This window comes from Grammomys surdaster, unplaced genomic scaffold, assembly GCF_004785775.1.
Source record: "Grammomys surdaster isolate TR1022 unplaced genomic scaffold, NIH_TR_1.0 126679, whole genome shotgun sequence".
Taxonomy (NCBI): Eukaryota; Metazoa; Chordata; class Mammalia; order Rodentia; family Muridae; genus Grammomys; species Grammomys surdaster.
Genome location: NW_021621467.1, coordinates 3,811,760 through 3,834,078, shown reverse-complemented (window position 1 = coordinate 3,834,078; position 22,319 = coordinate 3,811,760). Strand labels below are relative to the sequence as shown.

General features: G+C 34.3%; 1 protein-coding gene across 2 annotated transcripts in view; it reads left to right on the top strand.

Annotated features, from left to right (window-relative positions):
- Positions 1–22,067, top strand: part of Znf654 (zinc finger protein 654) — a 42,578-nt gene extending 20,511 nt beyond the window's left edge. The window contains exons 3-8 of one of the 2 annotated variants that reach the window (XM_028761179.1): positions 9,141–9,276; positions 11,825–12,027; positions 12,576–12,715; positions 15,692–15,833; positions 17,076–19,398; positions 20,248–22,067. In XM_028761179.1, coding sequence (XP_028617012.1) covers positions 11,911–12,027; positions 12,576–12,715; positions 15,692–15,833; positions 17,076–19,398; positions 20,248–20,255 — 2,730 coding nt within the window. In that variant the 5' untranslated portion in view covers positions 9,141–9,276; positions 11,825–11,910 and the 3' untranslated portion in view covers positions 20,256–22,067. The remainder of the gene's footprint in view (positions 1–9,140; positions 9,277–11,824; positions 12,028–12,575; positions 12,716–15,691; positions 15,834–17,075; positions 19,399–20,247) is intronic. The other variant, XM_028761178.1, reaches the window with a different exon arrangement.
- The last annotated feature ends 252 nt before the right edge of the window (positions 22,068–22,319 follow it).

The window sequence follows — 22,319 nt, the reverse complement described above, 5'->3', positions numbered from 1 at the left end:
TTTACCTGGAATCAACTCTCATTTTCTGACCTGAGTTACTGCTGTTGGTATTCCCCAACCTTCTTACCTTTGGGATCTAGCAAAGGCCAACATGCATTCTTATTCTGTAACCTTCGTAAGAGCTTGTGTTTGCAAAGCCTGGAAAGCTTCCAGTTTTTTGACAGATTATTGGTAATATAGTTATAATCTAATGTACCCTTGAATTATTTTTAATATACTGTCCCTGAGTGTCTCACTTCTGTCCATTTTTTGTAGTGTCATACTATATGTAGGTTTACAGTTGTATTCTTTCTCTTCCACATTAAATGGGACAAACTCTGTTGCTAATGTCTTAATGTATACTACATTACCTGAGGACCAAGTTAGAATTCAGATTATGATTTAGGAGTGTAAAGTGGGACCTGATGGTCTGCTTTGTAACAGGCTTCTAGATTATATTGATGTTGCTAATCCCTAGATCTGTATTTGATTAAATTTATGCTCCCCTATTACATGACAAAAATAAATGACTTCAGGTCTTGTTGGGTGAGTTTTGGGGTTTAATGAATGATGACTCACCAGAGCTGCTTCACTGGAGTTCACTGTACAATGTCGAGACAGTTCCAATGGAGTCTTTGCTTCCCAACAATTATTTACTGTTAATATAACCTCCTTCATTTTGGAGGGCAGAGGGTTAAATCCAAAGGAAAGAGCTCCAATCATCCATATGTAGTGAAACAACAAATGGCTCAGCTTTATAGTTCTTTCTACCTCATGCTAGACAAACTGTATCTTTTATTTAATAGTTTCCTTCTGCTGGCAAAATGCCCCTGACACTGCTTTTAAGACAAATAGTGACAACCATAGGATTCAAACATAGTTTTTAAACTTACTCAGTTCTTTCATGAATTTCTGACTACCTAAAATTGGAGTTTCTCAAGTATAAGTTGTAAACTTTGTTTAAAATTTCCTGCATAAATTAAGGGGACTGTGGGACTGTGAAAGGATAGCCTGGTTTCTGGTGAAGCAGATTAATATCTAATTAAATGACAAAAAATGCACAATGATCAAAAATTAATTGTGCATTCCGGATGAGGGCCAGTCTTAGGGTTTTACTGCTGTGAACAGATACCACGTCCAAGGCTACTCTTACAAGGGACAGCATTTAATTGGGGCTGGCTTATAGGTCCAGAGGTTCAGTCCAATATCATCAAGATGGGAGCATGGCAGCATCCAAGCAGGAATGATGCAGGAGGAGCTGAGAGAGAGTTCTACATCTTCATCTGAAGCCACCAGGAGAAGATTGGCTCCCACATGGTTAGGAGGAAGGTTCCATTGCCCAGTTCCACAGTGACACACTTTCTCCAGCAAGGCCACACCTATTCCTAATAGTGCCACTTCCTGAGCCAAACATGTTCAATCCACCACAGGGTCTTATGCAAACTACTCAGACAAGAAACTAGATGTTGGGGTTTGTCTGGGAAGGCAGTTAGTCTTTTATTCATTTCCATTGACCAACTTGTCTGTTTCTACAGCAAATACCATGCAGTTTTTCTTATCATTACACTGTAATATAGCTTGAGATCAGGGATGGTGTTACCTTCAGAAGTTCTTTTATTGCTCAGGATTGTTTTAGCTATCCAGGATTTTTTTTTATATGAAGTTGAGAATTACATTGTGTTGGAATTTTTATAGGCATTATATTGAATCTGTAGATTGTATTTGATAAGGTAGCTATTTTCCATATGTTAATCCTACTGATCCTACTGATTCTGAGCATGAGAGATCTTTCAATCTTCAAATGTCGTCTTCAATTTCTTTTTTCATAGATTTGAAGTTCTTCTCATACAGGTCTTTCACTTGCTTGGTTAGTTTCACCAAAGTATTTTATATTATTTGTGGCTATTGTGAAGGGTGCTGTTTCCCTAATTTCTTTCTCAGTCTGTTCATCATTTTCCTAAAGGAGGGCTACTGATTTTTTTTTTTAATTTTGTATCCGCCCTCTTTGCTGAAGGTGTTTATTGGCTGTTAGAAAATTCTCTGATAGAATTTTTGGGGTAGCTTATATATACTATCGTATCATCTTCCAATAGTAATAGCTTGACTTCTTCCCTTCCAGTTTGTATCTCCTAGATGTCCTTTGTTATTTTATTGCTTTCCCTAGAACTTCAAGTGTTATAATAGATAGGGAGTATGTGGGCAGCTTGGTCTTATCCATGATGTTAATAGAATTGTTTTAAGTTTCTGATTTTGTTTAATTTGATTTTGAATATTGGCTTACTACATATTGCTTTTATTATGTTTAGGTATGTACCTTGTATCCCTGATCTATCTCTCCCAGAGTTTTAACATTGAAGGGGCCTTATGTTTTGTCAAAGGCTTTATAAGCATCTAATGAAATGATTATATGGTTTGTTTTCTCTTTCAGTTTGTTTATATGATAGACTACATTGATTTTTTTTTTGTATATTGAAATAACACAGAATCCCTGGTATGAAGCTTACTTGATCATGATGCATGATGTTTTTCAAGTGTTCTTGGATTCAGTTTGAGTATTTTCTAGTTCCATCCATGTACCTAGGAATTTCTCAAATTCATTGTTTTTAATAGCTGAGTAATACTCCACTGTGTAAATGTACCATATTTTTTGTATCCATTCCTCTGTTGAAGGACATCTGGGTTCTTTCCAGCTCCTAGCTATTATAAATAAGGCTGCTATGAACATAGTGGAGCATATGTCCTTGTCATATGTTAGAGCATCTCCTGGGTATATGCCCAGGAGTGGTATAGCTGGGTCCTCAGATAATGCTATGTCCAATTTTCTGAGGAACTGCCTGACTGATTTCCAAAGTGGTTGCACCATCTTGCAGTCCCACCAACAATGGAGGAGTGTTCCTCTTTTTCCACACCCTCTCCAGCATCTACTATCACCTGAGTTTTTAATCTTAGCCATTCTGACTGGTATAAGATGGAATCTCAGGGTTGTTTTGATTTGCATTTCCCTGATGACTAAGAATGCTGAACATTTCTTTAGGTGCTTCACGGCCATTCGAGTTTCCTCAGATGAAAATTCTTTGTTAAGCTCTATACCCCATTTTTTAATAGGGTAATTTGATTGTCTGGAGTCTAATTTCTTGAGTTCTTTGTATATATTGGATATTAGCCCTCTATCATATGTAGGATTGGTAAAGATCTTTTCCCAATCTGTTGGTTGCTGTTTTGTCCGATTGACACTGTCCTTTGCCTTACAGAAACTTTGCAATTTTATGAAGTCCCATTTGTCAATTCTTGATCTTAGAGCATAAGCCATTGGAGTTCTGTTCAGGAACTTTTCCCCTGTGCCCAAGTATTTGAGGTTCTTCCCCACCTTCTCTTCTATTAGTTTCAGTGTATCTGGTTTTGTGTGGAGGTCCTTTATCCATTTAGACTTGAGCTTTGTACAAGGAGATAAGAATGAATTGATTTTCATTCTTCTACATGTTGTCCTCCAGTTGAACCAGCACCATTTGTTGAAAATGCTGTCCTTTTTCCACTGGACAGTTTTAGCTCCTTTGTCAAAGATCAAGTGACCATAGTTGTGTGAGTGTTCAGACGAGAACTCAATCTGAAGATCTCTTTCTTGGTTGAGATTAAGGAACTTGCCCTGTTGGTGGTAGGTGCAACATGTCCTCTTATTCTCCAGACTGCACATGCTTTTTCTGATAAATTGGATTCTATGTGTTTTTCTTTATGTGGGATCCTGTGTTCAAATAAATCTTGCATAAATATCTTAAATCTTCAGGTCTTATATTAGGGTTAGAATAATAATAGTTTGATAGCTGAATTCCTTGCTTATTTAAAACATGTAGAAATTGTGATCCTTACATTAAAATTCTTTATACCAATTATACAGAGTTTTCTTGAAATCTGTTGATTTCTAGATTTCTGTTATTTTCAGAATATGTTGTTTATGTGTGTAGTGTGTTGTGTGTGGTGTATATACTTTTTAGAATGATGGGTGTACATGTGTGTGAAGGTGCATGTGGAGGTTAACTTTAAGTGTTGTACTCAATCATTCTTTATCTTATTATTTGAAGCAGTATCTTTCACCGAATCTGAAGCTCCTCAATTTGATTAGGTTGACTGGCCAAAGCTTCAGGGATTCTCTTGTCTCATAGTTCTGGATTCCTCAGACATTCTTCTCCCTGTCTCTTGACTTCCTTTGGTTGTCTGCCTCTGGGCCTTGACCTCTGCTGTCCTTCCCATAGGACTGTGATATATAAGGCTAAAAGACAGGAAGTGTAACCACATATCTTGCTTTTGCACAGATCCAAACTCAGTTCCTCATGCATGGAAGGCACCTTAATGGATTGAATCATTTCCCAGCCCTGGTTTCTGTTCAGAGAGAAGAACTATTCCACTATCTTACTTTCCTGTAGGAGTTGGGCCTAAAAAAAAAAAAAAAAAAAAAAAAAAGGGCTAAAAACCCATTACAATGATCCAAGTGACAGGCTTTTCAATGGTAAATTCTGCCTTAAAAATTTAAAGACAGCCGGGCAGTGGTGGCGCACGCCTTTAATCCCAGCACTTGGGAGGCAGAGACAGGTGGATTTCCGAGTTCGAGGCTGGCCTGGTCTACAAGAGTGAATTCCAGGACAGCCAGGACTACACAGAGAAACCCTGTCTCGAAAAACCAAATAAATAAATAAATAAATAAATAAATAAATAAATAAATAAATTTAAAGACAGCATGACAACAATAATAATAGCAACCACCATATAATAATGGAAATATTCGTGCATATTCACTGAAAATTATTTCCTCCTTTAAAAGTATTTTTCTAAAGCAATAGTGTTTTCATTGTTGTGAATGTTCCTTATATATGGGCAAAATAGAATATTTTAGGTATTTTCAAACTTTTCATGGAAAAGAGGAACAAATTAATTTATTGTAAAAGTATGTAATAACATTAAATTTTACATTTTTGCCAGGTTTTCACCAATAAAATTATAATAATAAAATTGGTGATAAGTAAATGATCATTTTTTTCATTTCTAAGTACTCTAAAGAGTTTTGGTTTTTTTTTTAAGATTGTTTTAGTATGCCAGACTGACCTCCAACTCTCAACGTAGCATGAGACGTCCATGAGCTTGATCCTCCTGTTGAATTCCCAGTGCTGGGATTACAGGCACCAGTTTTATGTGGTGGTAAGGATTAAATCCAAGGCAAACATACCTAATCTTGATTTTACTGACGTGTGTTTTTGTAAGTAACCATACTGAAGAACATTTACATTCTTGCTTCCATTCGATATGGTAACTTACTTTGACACATGGTATTATAAAATAAGAAACATGCCCATGATTCTTTCATCTGTACAGGTGCTTGTGACCTTTATTTTCATCAAAAATTAGCATTAAAAATATACTTTCTCAATCTGGAGAGATGGCTTGGCAGTTATGAGCACTTGCTCCTCTTTCAGAGGATCCAGGTTTGATTGCCAGTACCCACACAACAGCTCACAACCATCTGTAACACCAGGTCCCGGGAATCTGATAGCTCCTACTGGCTTCCATGGGCACTGTACATGGTGCACAAACATATATACTAGCAAATCTTCCAAAATAAGATTTTTTTTTAAAGGAAAAAAAACAAAGCTTGTTTGTGTGAGTGATCTTACTCATGCTTACATGCAAAGGACAGAGAGGATGTGGAGTGTCCTTCATCACTCTCCATCTTATTGTTTTTGAGACAGAGTCTTTCCCTCAACCTGAAGTTGACCATGTCAGCTAGGATTCCCAGCCAGTGAGTTTCTGCCCTCAGCAATGTGGTAACAGGCATGCCTGATTTTTATGGCAGTGCTTGGGATTCAAACCCAGGTCCTCCTGTTTATATAGCAAGTATTATGACTCGCTGAGTCATCTCCCCAGACCTGAATAAACTAATTACCTAAAGAAAGTAAGATAATGTTCAAAAATCCTCATCTTAATGTGATAATTAAGAGTGGATTGGTATAGATTTTAATACTGAAATGACAGTAATTAAATCTGTTGTGGATTGAGGTAGATAATAAAGACTTACTGAGAAGTGGGAGTGTGCAAAGACAACACATTAATTAATCAACCAATCAATCAATTACTTGACTTAATAGGATGGTTTTGGATAACACCGTGGAATTTGTAGAAGGAAGAGTGACATGAGAAAAGGGCACAGGTAAAATACAAGGTGAATTTAAAATGTTGCAGACAAGGATGAAGAAAAGGATGTGTCTCGTGTAATAATTATGGTCCAGGTAGGTGGGGCCTTAAATTTCTAATTATGATATGTTGACGAAGGGGTCAAACTGGGATGTAAAAGGATCCAAATACTGAAATTCAGCTTTATAGACAGATGTGGATTTGAAAATGGCAACCATTTTAGGAAAGAAAGCAATCTAACTTCAGAAGAAAACAGTAATCCCACTTTACAATGGATTCTGAAAGAAAAGTGAGTAGAATTGTTTTCATAATACCCTTGACAAAGGCACATTGTTGAAAGGAACTAGCTAAAGAAACTGTAATAAGCCTACTTCAGTAAGCAGCTGTAGTAAGTTATGGTAGAGGAGTATGTTCATGTAATGCATTGTTTCAGAAACATTCTAAAAATATGCCTAATGCTTCAGGAGAGAAAAATTCTATAGTGAAATAAGTTCTATACTAACTTTGGGGGTGTTAGTTTGAATACCATGAAAAAGCTATTAATACTATCTAAAGAAAGGAACTATTTTTATACTTATTTATTCTCTTCAATTCTGTCTTTTAAAAAGTAGACCACACTGAAATGATTCATTTTGTTACCTATATAAGTTATTTTCTATAGTAGTACTCTACAAAATTTAGTATATTGACAAAAGAAACACACACAAACATACCAGAATAATCACACTGATGGGTCACACATTAAATGTGAAAGGAATAGTTTACAATGTATCTCACCAGATGGAGACTGTATACTGTAATCCTAGTCAAGGTAGAAGTACACATGCATGTGCACACTGACTTACCTACCTCCCAAGCTTTCTTGAGGTTGGTAGTTGTTAAATATAAGATTGTCAGAGCTTTCTCTGAAAAACTTTCAATGGTCTAAATTGAGGGCTTTAGAGTCCCCCTTTTTCTTTTTAAACTAAATTTCTACTTTTTTTTCTAAAAGGAAATTTATGGGATACACTAACATAGACTGAATCCAGTTCTAAATATCTCAGCATAATTGGCAATATAAATGGTAATTCATATGTAGTTACACATACTTTCCCCCACATATCCTTTAATAATAAATGTTATGGCATACTGATGAGAAAATACACATGTTTTAAATGCTCAGGCAACTAGGTACCCTAAAATATATTATTTACACATACCACATGTGCACTTTTTTTGGAAAATGTTAAAATACTCTAAGAACTGAAAGCTCACCTTTACTGAGTACATACTATGTGCAAAGTACTGCCCCAAGAACCTTTTACTGCTTATTGTATGTTAACATTTAATCCTCACAATAATCTTATGAAGTGGGCTCTGTTTAGTAGCCTGCTATAGAAAAAATAACTATAGAGCAGAGAGTTAAGTAACTTGCCCACTCTAGGATTTTTTATACTTAGTTGTTTTAATTTGGAGACACCCTTAAAAATCATTTAGGAGGTAACTTATTTTCTAACAATTGAACTTAATGATCCTATGTCCTCTTTGATGAAATAATTATATATGTGTGAAATAATCTCACACACACACACACACACACACACACACACACAACTGCAACTTCTTTGGTGTGAAGAACTCTTAGTTCCTGTTACCTGGGAGCCTGAGGGAGGACTGATTAAGCCCAGCAATTTGATACCAATCTGCGGAACAGGGACACCCCATTTGAAATTTTTTTTTCAGTTTCTCCCATCTTGTTTTTTAATAAAATAAACCCTCTTTTTTCCTTAACCAATAAGTAAAAAAATAATAATTAGAATTAACTTTTAGGTCAAAAATGTAATGTTCAAATGTTATAAAAACAAGATAATTTAATACAAGTAAAGTAACAGCCACTGTGAATTTGTTAATTGATGATTTATCTAATAAGTCAAACATTTTAATACCTTTTAAAATGCTTAAACAGTTTCTAATAAGATGCTAAGGTATCTGTTTCCAGTAATATGTTAAGTAGAGAAAAATGGACAATTGTGCTTTAACTGCAATGCAGACAATATTGAAATATATTCAGATACTTCCAGCTTCATTATCATCTTTTTTTCTTAAGGGTTCAAGCTCAACTTATTTATTTACTAAGTCTTAGTTTATTTTTCAAAATTCTAAGTTTCCCGAACAACTTTTAAAACTCTTAGTGAACCAGAAAGAACAATCCAACAGGTACACAAACGATGTATATCTAAAGCCGGTGCATCAAACTCAGGAAATAAAATTAAGTAAATCAATGTAATTCTTTTATTAATCTTACAATATAATGAAATATGATTTAAAAGCACTGTATATATCTAAAAAATACAGAAGCTGGAGAGTACCGATTAATTACTACTTACTTTATTAGAACTTCTGTATCTAAAACCTGATGCAAACTCCTCCTGTTGTAATTTGATTTCTTTTTTTTGGCCTGTGTTTATCTGGTAGTCACAAATCTAATTTCCAAACAAAGGGAAGAGGAGTGTTCAGTTTGAAACTTAATCACTGCAGCGTAAGACGTGGCATAAGTTCAGGGCCGAGCAAGGGACTTGCGTCTCCTGTGCATAGACTGTATGTTCTGAGCAGTACCTCCCCTTAGGCTTCTGCCTCTCATTGTTAACAGAAACTTTTTTTGAATTTTTATGTACACTTAACAGATCATTGAATTTTCAGCTTTTTGCAACCTGGTTCTTTCCCTACAAGTGATTCACCTGTAGGCTTTTCCCTTTGATTACCTTTTATCCCTGTTTTAATGGGATTTTTTTCAGTCCAGTCATGTATTATCTGTGTAACCTTTGACATTAAGACTATTTGTTACTAGTGGGGTTTTGTTTCCCTACTTAAGTTTCAATGATACCCTTTTCTCTTTTATAATTGAGTTGCTATCATGTGGTCATCAGTCACTTTATGGACAATGATGATCAAGTAGTTTTTAACTCCTTTAAATTCACAAAGCCAAAATGATTTTTCTCTCCTAGGAATGCCAGAATCACCTCCGCAGATATGGAAATGTGAATCTGGAACTGGTGACTCGAATTATTAAAGATGGTGGCCCATGGGAAGATCCAGTGTTGCAAGCTGTTCTTAAAGCCCAACCGACATCTCAGGAGATAGGTACTTCAGGAGAGTCAACACCAAAACCGTTTCTTTTCTGACTTGGCCCAAAGTGCTTCTTGATACCAGCTTTGTTATAATCTTTCTAGTAATAGTACTGTGGCTGTTGACATATTTACTGGGTATTATAGGGAGTTTGTTTTTAAGTCCTTCAGTTATAGTTTTAAAATATGTTTAAATAGCAACACTTTGTTGTTTTTGATTTTTTTTTTTAAAGTTCAAACCCTAAACCACAGAATATCCATTGCATCAGAGTTGTCTGAAGATTGGAACTCTGATTTTATTTTACCTGTTACTATGGTAATATATTCTTGTGCCTATATTCTATAGTTAGTCCAATGCCCTGTGCACAGTAATTGGTTAATACAATACTGATGATTACTGTGTGAGTTATTATTCACACAGTGCTGTGATTGAATGATCACATGATAGATGAGTGACAAAACTGAATAAGTAAGTTTCAAATATGATAGAACAGCATTTCCCAAACTAATAAAATTTTGTGTCATTCCCTCATTACTTAACATCCTTCTTTGACATCAGCTTCTGTCATACTGACCAACAGGGAACTCTTTTAGAGCCAAAATTCCTTATTGAAGCAGGAAGCTCTGTTCTCTAATACAACCTGTTAACATTAACCCTTTAGTTTCTCATATTATTAAAAATGTCCTGAGTTCTAGGATATATGGATCACCAAAACTTAGCAATATAAACTTAGCCATAGTGTGTAAGCACAAAAATGTAGAAAAGCCAAAGAGAACAGACAAACTCTTCCAACTTAGGAACAGTTGATTACCATGTGTTGAACATATAAAGATATTCCCATTTGCAACAGATTAAGACATGGAGTGTGTGGAGAAGGGATTATTATGCTGGGCTTAAGACCAAACCAGCACTACACCAAGAGTGGAACACACCAGAGGCAAACAAAGGAAGCTGTTGCATGATGTGTGGATTGGAAAGCACTTAGAGTAAATCAAAGACTGAGACAGTTGGAAATGAGAGAAAAATTTGTTTATTGATGAAAACTATAAAGAGTAAATAAATTATAGGAAAGATAAGGGTCCTCATGAGAAGAAACAGGGAAATGTGGCAAGAGAAGATAGGGTGGGTAGCATCAAAAAGCCACAAGTGGGAGCAGGCAGGAGCAAGTGTGATGGCTCACAAGGTAAAAAAGGCACTTGCTGCACATGTTTGTTAATTGAGTAATACACACACACAAATAATAACAATTTTTTTTTATAATTTTTTAAGAGGACAAGAGAGAAGAAAGTTTATTAGGCTTTTAAGGGACTGTTTAGGGTTTTTTTTTTTTTTTTTTTTTTTTTTAAAGTTTTATTTATTTACTATATTTGAATACACTGTAGCTGTCTTCAGACACACCAGAAGAGGGCATCAGATCTCATTACAGATGGTTGTGAGCCACCATGTGGTTGCTGGGATTTGAACTCAGGACCTCTGGAAGTGCAGTCAGTGCTCTTAACCACTGAGCCATCTCTCCAGCCCCTAGGGTTTTTTGAGTAGGAGCTAGAACACAGCTGGTGTGAAGGCTGATGGCTCTTCAGGTTCCTTTATGACTACACTAGCATTCCTCACTTAGGGCAAAGGTTCTCTAGATCTAGAGTCTTATTAATATAGATGACTCTTCCCTGGGTAGTAGTCATTATGGTAAAGTTCAGACTGAAATAGATTGTTGCATGAACTCCAAGTTATTGTTTACTCACCATACATTTTAAACAAAAGTAAATGTAACTCAAATGTTGAAGTCAAAATAAAATATAGTCCATCAATACTTCAGTAACTACTGATGAAATATAATTAAAAATGTTTGAATTTAAAAATCATAAAATATAGGTTCCACTTCAGTCTCTGCCACTTCTAATATCTTTGTCATTGGGCAAGTCATTTAATCTCTAATAAAACAAATAGCATAGAATCTGTCATAAGGTTGTTGTTAGGTTTAAATAAAGTTACACAGTTAAATGTGTTTGTATATTATGAAAGTAAAAGTAATCATAAATTAGTAATTATCTTTAGTGATGTATAAACATATTAGAGCTTGTGACACAATTTTTTATTTAATATTTATTTTTTCATTCATAATTCAGGTTTTTCATTAACTTACCTTACATTTCTCTACTGTTAATTTAATGATTTAATGTGATTTTAATGTACTAATTTAGCATTTGGTCTCTTATAATAATGAAAGCATTGGACTACCAGAAGCAAAAATGTGTAATCTTAGACTAGAGGGATATTTTAGATATGCTATTTGAAACATTGTTATGTAATGATGAACTAAAAGAATATGTAATTCTAATTTTTACCCCCTTCTTAAACTAAGAAGAAATCAACTAGAATTTCATGAGCACTTTTTTGAAGGTTTATTTTCATTTATCAGCCATCTTAAATGACTATTCAAAAATAAAAGTTTTCCCGTGGAGGATGTTATTTATTTAATCTAATGAAATATGATGTTTTAGTTGTAAAGTCTAAAACAAAGTTTGGATACTTTTTTAGAGTAATAATGTTTTCTTTTTTAATATAGTGAACAAATACTTAAGTTCTGAAAATCCACTGTTCTTTGAACTACGTGCCAGATACCTAATTGCCTGTGAACGCATACCTGAAGCAATGGCTCTTATTAAATCTTGTATAAATCACCCTGAAATCAGTAAAGACTTGTACTTCCATCAAGCACTCTTCACCTGTCTGTTTATGTTACCTGTGGAAGATCAGCTGTTCCGAGAGGTATCACTTGAGACTTTTTTTTCTTATTATCATTTAACCATATTAAAAACAAAACAAAACAAAAGCTTGCTGCTACTGAATTGTTTTACAGTAATAACAAGGATTTAGAGATCACATTATCTAAATGTATTTAGCTGTGCCTATTCTTAATTTCATTTGACCTAGAATCTGATAGTAACAAATGAGTTAATATAATTTACTCACTAAACTTTTGGTATGATACAGAAAAAATAAAAATTGAGAAACATTATGATTTTGCCTCTTAAAGTGCTAAGAAGTTAAATGTTTATGTTTATTTTGCTTTTAACAATAAAAGGACTTCTTTCCTAACCTGAATTTTACTTACCCACAGACATTAATGGCCTTGCAAGTACTCATTGTGAAATGCAGGTGTTATATTCTAAAATTATAAAAGTATTCCAATACAGTGTATAATTGTAAAATAAACTAAAAATCTATCAGTAGTTACAAGTATACTAAACAAAAACTGCAGCTAGAGTATTACATGGTTTTGATGAGAGGAACTGACTCTTCCTTTCTTCTTACAGCATTTGTTGAAAACTGACTGTAAGAGTGGAATTGATATCATCTGTAACACTGAAAAAGAAGGCAAGACTTTGCTAGCCTTACAACTCTGTGAATCTTTTCTTATTCCACAGCTCCAGAATGGGGACATGTACTACATATGGTAAGTGTTTCTGATGCATAATTTGAAATGGAAAAATGGTAAACTAAAGGAGGATTGGTTAGTACAGTTTGGATTATATATTCTCCTTACAGTTGTTTGAACTACTTTTTAAAAATGCCATAGTTTTATTATTTTTAAATTATGTGTGTATGCATATTGATACGTGTGTGTGAGTACAGATGCTGTTGGAGGCCAGAAGAGGGGATCTGAGTCTCTGGAGTCAGAGTTGATTTTGTTTGTGAGCCATCCAACATGAATGTTAGCAAATGAAATACGATCTTCTATAACAGGCATACAAGCTCTTAACCACTCAAACATCTCTCCAGCCCCTACAGTTCCTTTGATGTTTTTGTTTTTGTTATTGCTGTTGTTTGTTATACTGAAAAAAAATCTTGGGACAAGTATATATTTTGTTTACTAAATCCTACTCCCCCACCTGCCATTTAACAAAGGAATGAGAGGGAAATTAAACTTTTATTAGCTAAGATTTAAAATACAAAATAAAACTTTTGAGTCCAAAGAATGTCTATTTTAAAATCTTATATTATTTTGGAACAAGTTGGGAAAATAAATATGTATACATTTGTAATATGTTCATTTGTAAAGTATTAAATAGATTATCTATTTTCTGGTTTCTAGCTATCATTTTGTTTTAAAATGCATTGAAGAGTTAGGCCATATGTTCTTTAATATAATTGGTCTTCTTGCTTTTTTTAATCCATCACCCTTTTATAAAAACACTCCTTACTTCTAGTGTTCACCACCAATTTTTATGTGTATATTTTATCTTACTAAATTCCTCAAGAGGTTTCCATATTTAGGAATACAATAGCTATGAGATTGTCTGAATGAGGCAATAGCTTATCTATAGAATACTTCCCTGGCATATGTGAAACAGCAGCAACAGACCAAAAATAAAATACTCTAGATTTTCAGCTAACAAAAATGTATTAATCAAATGTTATTTCTTGGTATCTTGAAGGTTATATAGAATCTATGTAGGAAGCTAGTGACTTATTAAGCTTGAGTACATACCACGCAGTTCACTAGAGATGTTTTTAAAGATAGTGAATAAAGGTAAGCAAACATTAGCTTTTTTATTTTTTAAATGTCAGTTACTGCCTCCAACATACATTGTGTTACTGAGGAGATGTTCATGCATTACTAGCTGGGAAATGTGATTCATAAAATGTATAAAGAAGCCTAACCAGCATCTCAGGAAATAGGTGCGTTGGGAGATTGAAAACCAAAATCACTGAGAGTAGTAGCAAAGACAATGTTGTTTCCTAACTGGAACAGTGATAGTCATTTTTAAAAATTTAACAATATAGAATATTAGAGTCATGAATTTTTAAACTGAATAATGTTTGTTATTCTCTCTTAGCACAGACTACTTTTTGATACCATAATTGTTACATTTCTCTTAAGTGGAGTTGTATTTACAATGATGTTGCATGTAAAATTAAAAAAGCCCAGTGTCTAGTGAGCCTAATTCCGCTATCATGTGCTGGGCTCACAAGACATATATAGTAAATCTATTTTGGAAAAAAACAAACAAACTTGCCACAAGAATTTTAGTAGATCCAAATTATGATGCCTTATGTAAGTTTTAGGGGTTAAAGGCAGATTCTATATGAGTTGTATCCTTATGCTTTCACTTTACCTGAAAAGCCACTGCCTTTATTTGTCCTTGTTCATCTTTGGCCATGTATTAGGAAAGAATCTACCTGTGAATGCTTTAATTGCTCTATAGTTTGTCTGTTCAAAAGTATAGCATGTTCACAGAAAAGCACTTGATCTAACAATAATGTAAAGGATACAGTTTTAAAATCAGTTCTATATGTTTAAATTTTAAAATTACTTTTAGTATCTGACTAGAATGAAAATACTCTAAAATAGTGGTTTCTAAATTTGCAAGTAGTATATTTACTGCTCTAGTTGGCAATAGGACCTGGGGAAATGAAGCCAAAATAATGAGCCAGACTAAAGTCTTAATCAACTAACAGCAAACCTTATTCAGAGCATCAGACAATTTATACTCTGAGGATTAAGAGGAGTCACATGAGTAAAGTGTAGAATCACAAGCACAAGACACATGTGGAGCACATGACAAAGCATATTTTTCCATAGAGGTATATAAACAATTAACAATAGCCAGTTGTAATGAATAATGGAAGTAAACTCACTCCTATCTACTACACCTGGGTGAGTCATGAAAACACATTTCAAGAACAATTTCATAGTTTCATGACTCACCCAGCTGTAGTAGATAGGAGTGAGTTTACTTCCATTGTTCATTACAACTGGCTATTGTTAATTGTTTATATACCTCTATGGAAAAAAATTTGGTTGGGAGCTAGGTGTTGTGTGGCTCATGCCTGTAATCTCAGCTCTTGGGAAGTGGTTGAGGGCAAATCAGAAGTTGAAAGCCCTCTGGGATCATACTGAATTGAGACCAACCTGAACTACAGAAGACCCAGTCTCCTGCCTGGCAGTGGTGGCGCACGCCTTTAATCCCAGCACTTGGGAGGCAGAGGCAGGCGGATTTCTGCGCGTTAGAGGCCAGCCTGGATACTGAAGTCACAAGACTCAGTTTTTTAGAGTTTTCTCACAAGCACTCAGAGTCCTCTCTTGACTCCATTCTTGGATGGTCTTCTGATGATGGTATAACTAAAGGCCAAAGTGTGTATTTTAAAGTTATGACATCAGTATTAGTATATGAAATTAGAACTGATTTGAGTCAACACTATGAATTTCTTAGGTATGCCAGCATATCTTTAGAAATCTTTGCTATTAATTCAAGATTATGTAGTTTTTATTTTTCTCTTTTAACTTCTATTAATCTCAAAGGTATCACAGAGAGCATACACATTTATAACTACTTTATGTATAGCCTTGCTAGGGTAGTATAGAATCAGGCAAAAGAAATCAGTATCTGAACTTATATTTTGATATATGTCTTTTTCTCATTTACAGGGAGTTGATTTTCCTATGGAGTAAACTGCAGCTTAAATCTAACCCTTCAAAACAAGTGTTTGTAGATCAATGTTACCAACTCTTAAGAACAGCAACTAATGTGAGAGTCATATTTCCTTTCATGAAAATCATTAAAGATGAGGTAAATACATTTATCATTTCAGGTTTTAGATTTTAATGCTGCATTCTCTGTATGTCACAATCCTTTCTCTTCAGCTTCAGATCTTCAACATGGAACATTTTGAAAAAAAAATAGTCTGTTGTTACTTAATTTGGGAATAATTGTTTTCATATAAAACATATATCTTATGACTAAGCAAATTTATCATTTTTACCATTATAAATTCTGTTTTTGAACACTAATTTACAAATGATCTGACTATATTCCTTCATTGTCTCAGAAAATCTTAGTGGATAATAAAACTGTATGTAGCTAAGTGGAATTACCAGAATATAAGAAAGTAAGAGGACATGAGGCTTGAAAATGGATACTTTTTCCTGTAGTCTATAACCCGTATGTTGCCAGTTTGAAATGCACCATACACAGATGCCATCCTGATTTCTTGTCCTGGTCAAATAATTATTTCAACCATTAGAGGCATAAAATCGATTTTAGTGGATCAATAAAAAATTCTACAGTAAAAGCTAATACACTTTACCATTAACAGAAGTAAAAGGTTGACTGATCTTCATACAATCTCCAGTAAGCTTATTATTTTTTATACTTTATTATATTTGTATGATGCCCCCTTTTGTATTTGAGTAAATGTAAGGCACTTGCCTAGCATATATAATAATAGCAATAATAACAATAATATAACCATTATTATAAGTACTAGTTAGTATGATAAAATTTGTACTGATTTTAAAACATAATTACTTCTTGGCATCTATTTGAAATGACACGCATTAACTCTTCTGTCAGAGAATGAGAATGACCCTTTAAAGGAGGCTAGAGTTGAAAGAAAATTCTAAACAAAGTTTGCAAACATTTTATACTACAGTTATTGGTTTTTGTCAAACTTGAAAATTAAATGTAAAAGAGTAAAGAAAACTCTTTATTAAAACTCTTTATTAATTATTGAAGAGATTTGATTTGGAAATTCTTTTCATACTTCAGAATACTGTTTCAGAAAGTTTTATTTTTGGAGTTATATTCAAAATTTTATAGCAGGTAGTATATTGTTTTTTTAAGTTACTTGAAAATTAAATGTAAAAGAGTAAAGAAAACATAATTATTGAAGAGACTTGATTTGGAAATTCTTTTCATACTTCAGAATACTGTTTCAGAAAGTTTTACTTTTGGAGTTATATTCAAAATTTTATAGCAGATAGTATATTGTTTTTTAAGTTATCTTTAGTATTAATATTTTTGTTTTCCCAGGTTGAAGAAGAAGGCTTACAAATTTGTGTTGAGATATGTGGTTGTGCTCTCCAGCTTGATCTCCATGATGATCCTGAAACTAAATGTCTAATTTATAAAACAATTGCACATTTTTTGCCAAATGATCTAGAGATTGTCAGGGTTTGTGCTCTCTCAGTATTTTTTCTTGAGCGTTCCTTAGATGCTTACCACACTGTTGAAGAGCTTTACAGACGTCCAGATGAAGAGTATAGTGAAGGCACGAGTACTGTACAAAATCGTGTTCGTTTTGAATTGCTCCCAATTTTGAAAAAAGGATTGTTTTTTGATCCTGAGTTTTGGAACTTTGTAATGATTAAGAAAAACTGTGTGGCATTACTGCGTGATAAATCAGCAGTGAAACTTCTAAATGAAAATACACTGGAAAATTCTGCAGGTAGTCCAAAAAAGAGAGGGGAGCAGCGGAGTATGGAAGAAGGGCTTGACACGGTCCCAACGGTCCCAGATCAGAGCACTAGAGAGACAGATCCTGATGCTGCATCTGGAGTGCAGCCTAAAGGGCAGCTTAATGCAAAGAGAAGTCTCTCTGCTCTTAACACTTCCAAAGTGGATCATAGTGTCCCAAGGCATCGGTGCATGTTATGCAACAAGGAATTTCTTGGTGGCCACATTGTAAGGCATGCCCAGGCTCATCAGAAAAAAGGCAGTTTTTCATGTGTGATATGTGGTAGGAAATTTAAGAACAGAGGACTTATGCAGAAGCATTTAAAAAATCATGTTAAGAAGATTCAGAGACAGCAGATTGCTACAGCACAACAGGATGATCCAGAAGTCATCACTTTGGAAGAAATAAATGGTTCCAGTTCTTCAATTTCCTTTGAAAATGGGAATTCAAATACTAACGGCTTAGAAATAGAGACGTTGACTGCTTCCAGTGAGAGAAACAAAGACGTCATCAGTGAGCACATGGCTGAGTTCATTAAAATTCCTATTGGTATACCAGAGAATGCTATGGAAAACATTATTGAAAATGGCAAACCAGACACTTCTTTCAATAATATCTCAGAGTCTTTACCTCAGTGTGATGATGACTATGAGGAGGAAGAGAATGAAGATGATTATGAAGATGATTATGATCTGAATCAAGAAACATCAGTACTGCACAAAATCAATGGAACTGTGTGCCATCCAAAAGATGTATATGCTACAGACCAAGAAGGGAACTTCAAGTGTCCTGCTCTTGGCTGTGTAAGGATATTTAAAAGAATTGGGTTTCTAAATATGCATGCAAGGACTGTGCATCCGACTGATTTAAATGTGCGGCAAACTGTAATGAAGTGGAGCAAAGGAAAGTGCAAATTTTGCCAAAGGCAGTTTGAGGATTCTCAACATTTTATAGATCACCTTAATAGACACAGCTATCCAAATGCGTACTTTTGTTTGCACTTCAATTGCAATGAGTCATTTAAGCTGCCATTCCAGCTTGCCCAGCATACAAAAAGTCACAGGATATTTCAAGCTCAGTGTAGTTTTCCAGAATGCCATGAGCTTTTTGAAGATCTTCCTCTGTTATATGAACACGAAGCCCAGCATTACTTAAGCAAAACACCAGAATCATCTGCACAACTGAGTGAAGTGATTCCTAACCATCAGGAAATAGACACATTTAGTAATGAGAACCAAACAATTCATCAGCCAGTTTCTACTAGTAAATCAAGGAAACATTCTACAGAACCAAAGACATATATAGACACTATCGAAAAGAAAACAGACAGTTTAGTTCAGAATGGAAATGAACATTCTGATGATACTGATTCAAATATAAGCTTGATAGACCAAAAGATGCCTGCCATAGAGCCAAATCCTGAAAATACTCATAGTACCACTGACTTAGTCAATGGACACAGTGAAATAGAGCAAACACCATTAGTTACATCAGATCCTACTCTGAAAATAGATATAAACAGAAGCAGGACAGAAAATGGTTCTATTTTACCCAATGTTGTATCACAAGAACACAGTGCCCTGTCAGTATCTCAGGCACCATCCAAACCAAATCTTACAACTGAACATACTTCATATGGCTTAATTTTAACAAAGCCATTTGTCAGACCTTTGCCTCCCAGTTACCTTGATGAACGATACCTTAGTATGCCAAAACGCAGAAAATTTCTGACTGATATTGTAGATGCCTGTTCTGATCAAGATAACATGTATAAAAAACCAGTGAAAAGATTACGATGTGGCAAATGCCTGACCACCTACTGTAATGCCGAAGCACTTGAGGCTCACCTTGCACAAAAGAAATGTCAGACACTCTTTGGATTTGATTCAGATGATGAAAGTAAGTCTTCTGTGTTTTCAGTAGCTCTATCTATAGAAATGGAAAGATACCATCAATATATCTATAATGTATATCTGTGCAACTAAAAACATTAACATGTGTAGCCCAGATGATAAAGCACTATTTTATACATTTCCTTTAAATCCACAACCACTATGAGGTGAGATTAATATTCTTGTTTTAGCTCTACTAACAAATTCACGAGTAGTTTGCACAGGCTTATGAACTTGTGGAAGCTAGGACTCAAGATTTTTCATTCTTTGCTCCTTTTCCTACTATACTATACTGTACTATACTATACTCTTTTTTTTTTTTTAACTACAACTGGCTTTTCTTCATTCTAGGTTTCATATAATAGAAGTTGTAGAAATAGTACTTTTCATCAGCATGATAGAATATGAAACAAGTAAAACAAAGTTACTGTCAAAAATAGAAGTAAAGAGTCTGGGGGAAATGGCTCAGCAGATAAAATACTTCCTGTGCAGTGGTGAGGACAGGACTTCAGATCCCCAACACCCACATAAATGCTGGGCCAGCATAGTGCCTTGTCTATAATCTAAGCATGCAGAAGCTCATGTAGAATCCCCCAGCAAGCTGGCTAGCTAGACTAGCTAGTAGAATCTCTGAGCTTTCGATTCCAGGAAGATCCTGGCTAAGCATTGTTATCAAGAAATATAACCAACATCATCCTCTGGTCTCCAAATGGATCTGGACACATATGTCCACTCACAAGCATTCATGCACATACATGTACACCACAAAGCACATGCACACACGTGCCAGAAATAAAAGGCTTGCTTTTCTACTATAATCTATGAAATTTGAATTAAAACATATTTTGTTTTACAGGTGCCTGATAATGTCTCAGAACGATCTGTTGATCATGCAGTAGTGTAAAAAAAAAAAGCACTACAAGAAAATGCATCATCAGTTTGCTATTTCCCTGATGGCCTTAATTTTAGAGTGGTCTCGGATTACTAAAGCAAAGACAAAGCACATTTTCTGGAATGAACTTGCAGAGGAGATGTGCCGGCTTAGACTCCAAAAGGGATATAAAACTCCCAAAGTACCAGTTATCCATGAAACCACACTTTCAAAAAGTTTATGGTGATTAATAGCAGCATGTTCAGTTTTGCTTTATGTGAAAACACATTTGGGTAACTAGTCAGAAATAAAAACCAGCTATGGCCTTACTGAAGAAAGGAAAAAGTTGATTCATTCAAAGATGAGGTGGAAGGGAGCTGGTTTACAATAAACATGTAAAACATTCTGAAAATGGAATTTGTTTTCTTGTCATGCATATTCATTATGTCTTCCCTTCTGGTCAAATATTTTAAAAAATCATTCATTGCTCTTTACTTTGTGATATAATTTAGAAGCTGATACATAGAAATAAAGCTTGATTTATCATGTTGTCTACTAAAGATTGTAACTTGTTTTAGGCGATTAAGGAAACAGGTCAAAGTTCAGTGAATGGCATGCCACCATTGAAAAAAACAAAACAAAAACAGTGCTCTTGATAAGAACCTTCAACATCCAACTTTTGTAATGTCAGTTATTTAAAGGCAGCAGTGTTACGTAGAAAAGGAAGAAAAATACCATCAGCTACGTTAGAGGGAGTGCGAGAAGAATCTAAGACCATCACATGCTTGATAATTGAAGGAAAACACTGAATTGAAAAATCTTCAATGTGAATAATGGTAAAAGCACACTGGGATATTTCTATCTGTACATATTAGGACATTGCTGGATGATTCATAGTAAAATCCTGTACACATTAGTATGAGTTATATAAGTATGGTCCTATGAAAGTAATTGGCTTAAAAGTATGTCAGTTAAGAATCAGATCAAGAGTTCATTTTATTCAGTTAGGAGAATTCAAAATTAAGCCATTCTAATGTACTTTCTTCATTAGCGATGAATTTGGCCTGCATAGTAATTTTTATATATTTAAGGAGGTATTTACATCAAAATTTGCACAACAGGAATATAATAACATATATTAATGCATTATTGTCCTTGGTGATCATTGATTTTTCCTAAGGAAGATTTTAACTTATTAAATTATTAAAACAAATATTTTACAGTTTAAAAAAATTCCCCTGGATATTTCCCACCTGTCTGTTATGAAAAGGAAAATACTTAAAGATCTTCTTTACCTAATAGTATATAAGTCTAAACAAGATAAAGACATACAAACATGAAGGTGAATTCTTTAGACACAATAGTATGCCACGTGTCAACTAAGTGTTCCAGCTACTCCAGCATGGTTTTGTGTGAATCAGACAATTCCATCATACTAAAAATTTTAGGAACATTTTTGAGGTTAGGAAAATAGGGTATTGCTTTCAGGGTGGCATTCAGACTTTTAAAAACTATGTTTCCAATAATGCTCTATCAGAGGATTTATTATTTTATTTACCATGGGCATTTGCAACTATGCAATGATGGTCACTAATCCATTCCGATCAAGTTGAAGTTTGTTTTAGTTTTGTTATGTAGCCTACATTAGGCTGTGGAATTTACATGCAGATAACAGATAAGTACAACTCATAAGTTTTAAATCCTTTTAAGTTCAACTCAAAATGTTTTCCATATTTCTTGACACTAAAAATGTAATAATTGACTTTTATTTTAGTTCATATTAAAAGTACATCTTTTAATAAAAATCCTGTTTGGAAACTGGTTCATTTGCATAATGAATTTTGGGGGGGAACATAATATATGCTTTGTACACTTTGCAGTTAATAACATTTTACCATTTTTTAACTTTATTTTTTACAGGTTGTAACCACTGATACAGATATAAATCCATAAAGCATTACATTTTCTTGAAGTTTGCGTGCAAAGATGTGTTAAACAAATTCCACCTGTTATTTTGTCTTTAAGCTGAATTTGAAGGTTTTCTTTTGACTTGTGTT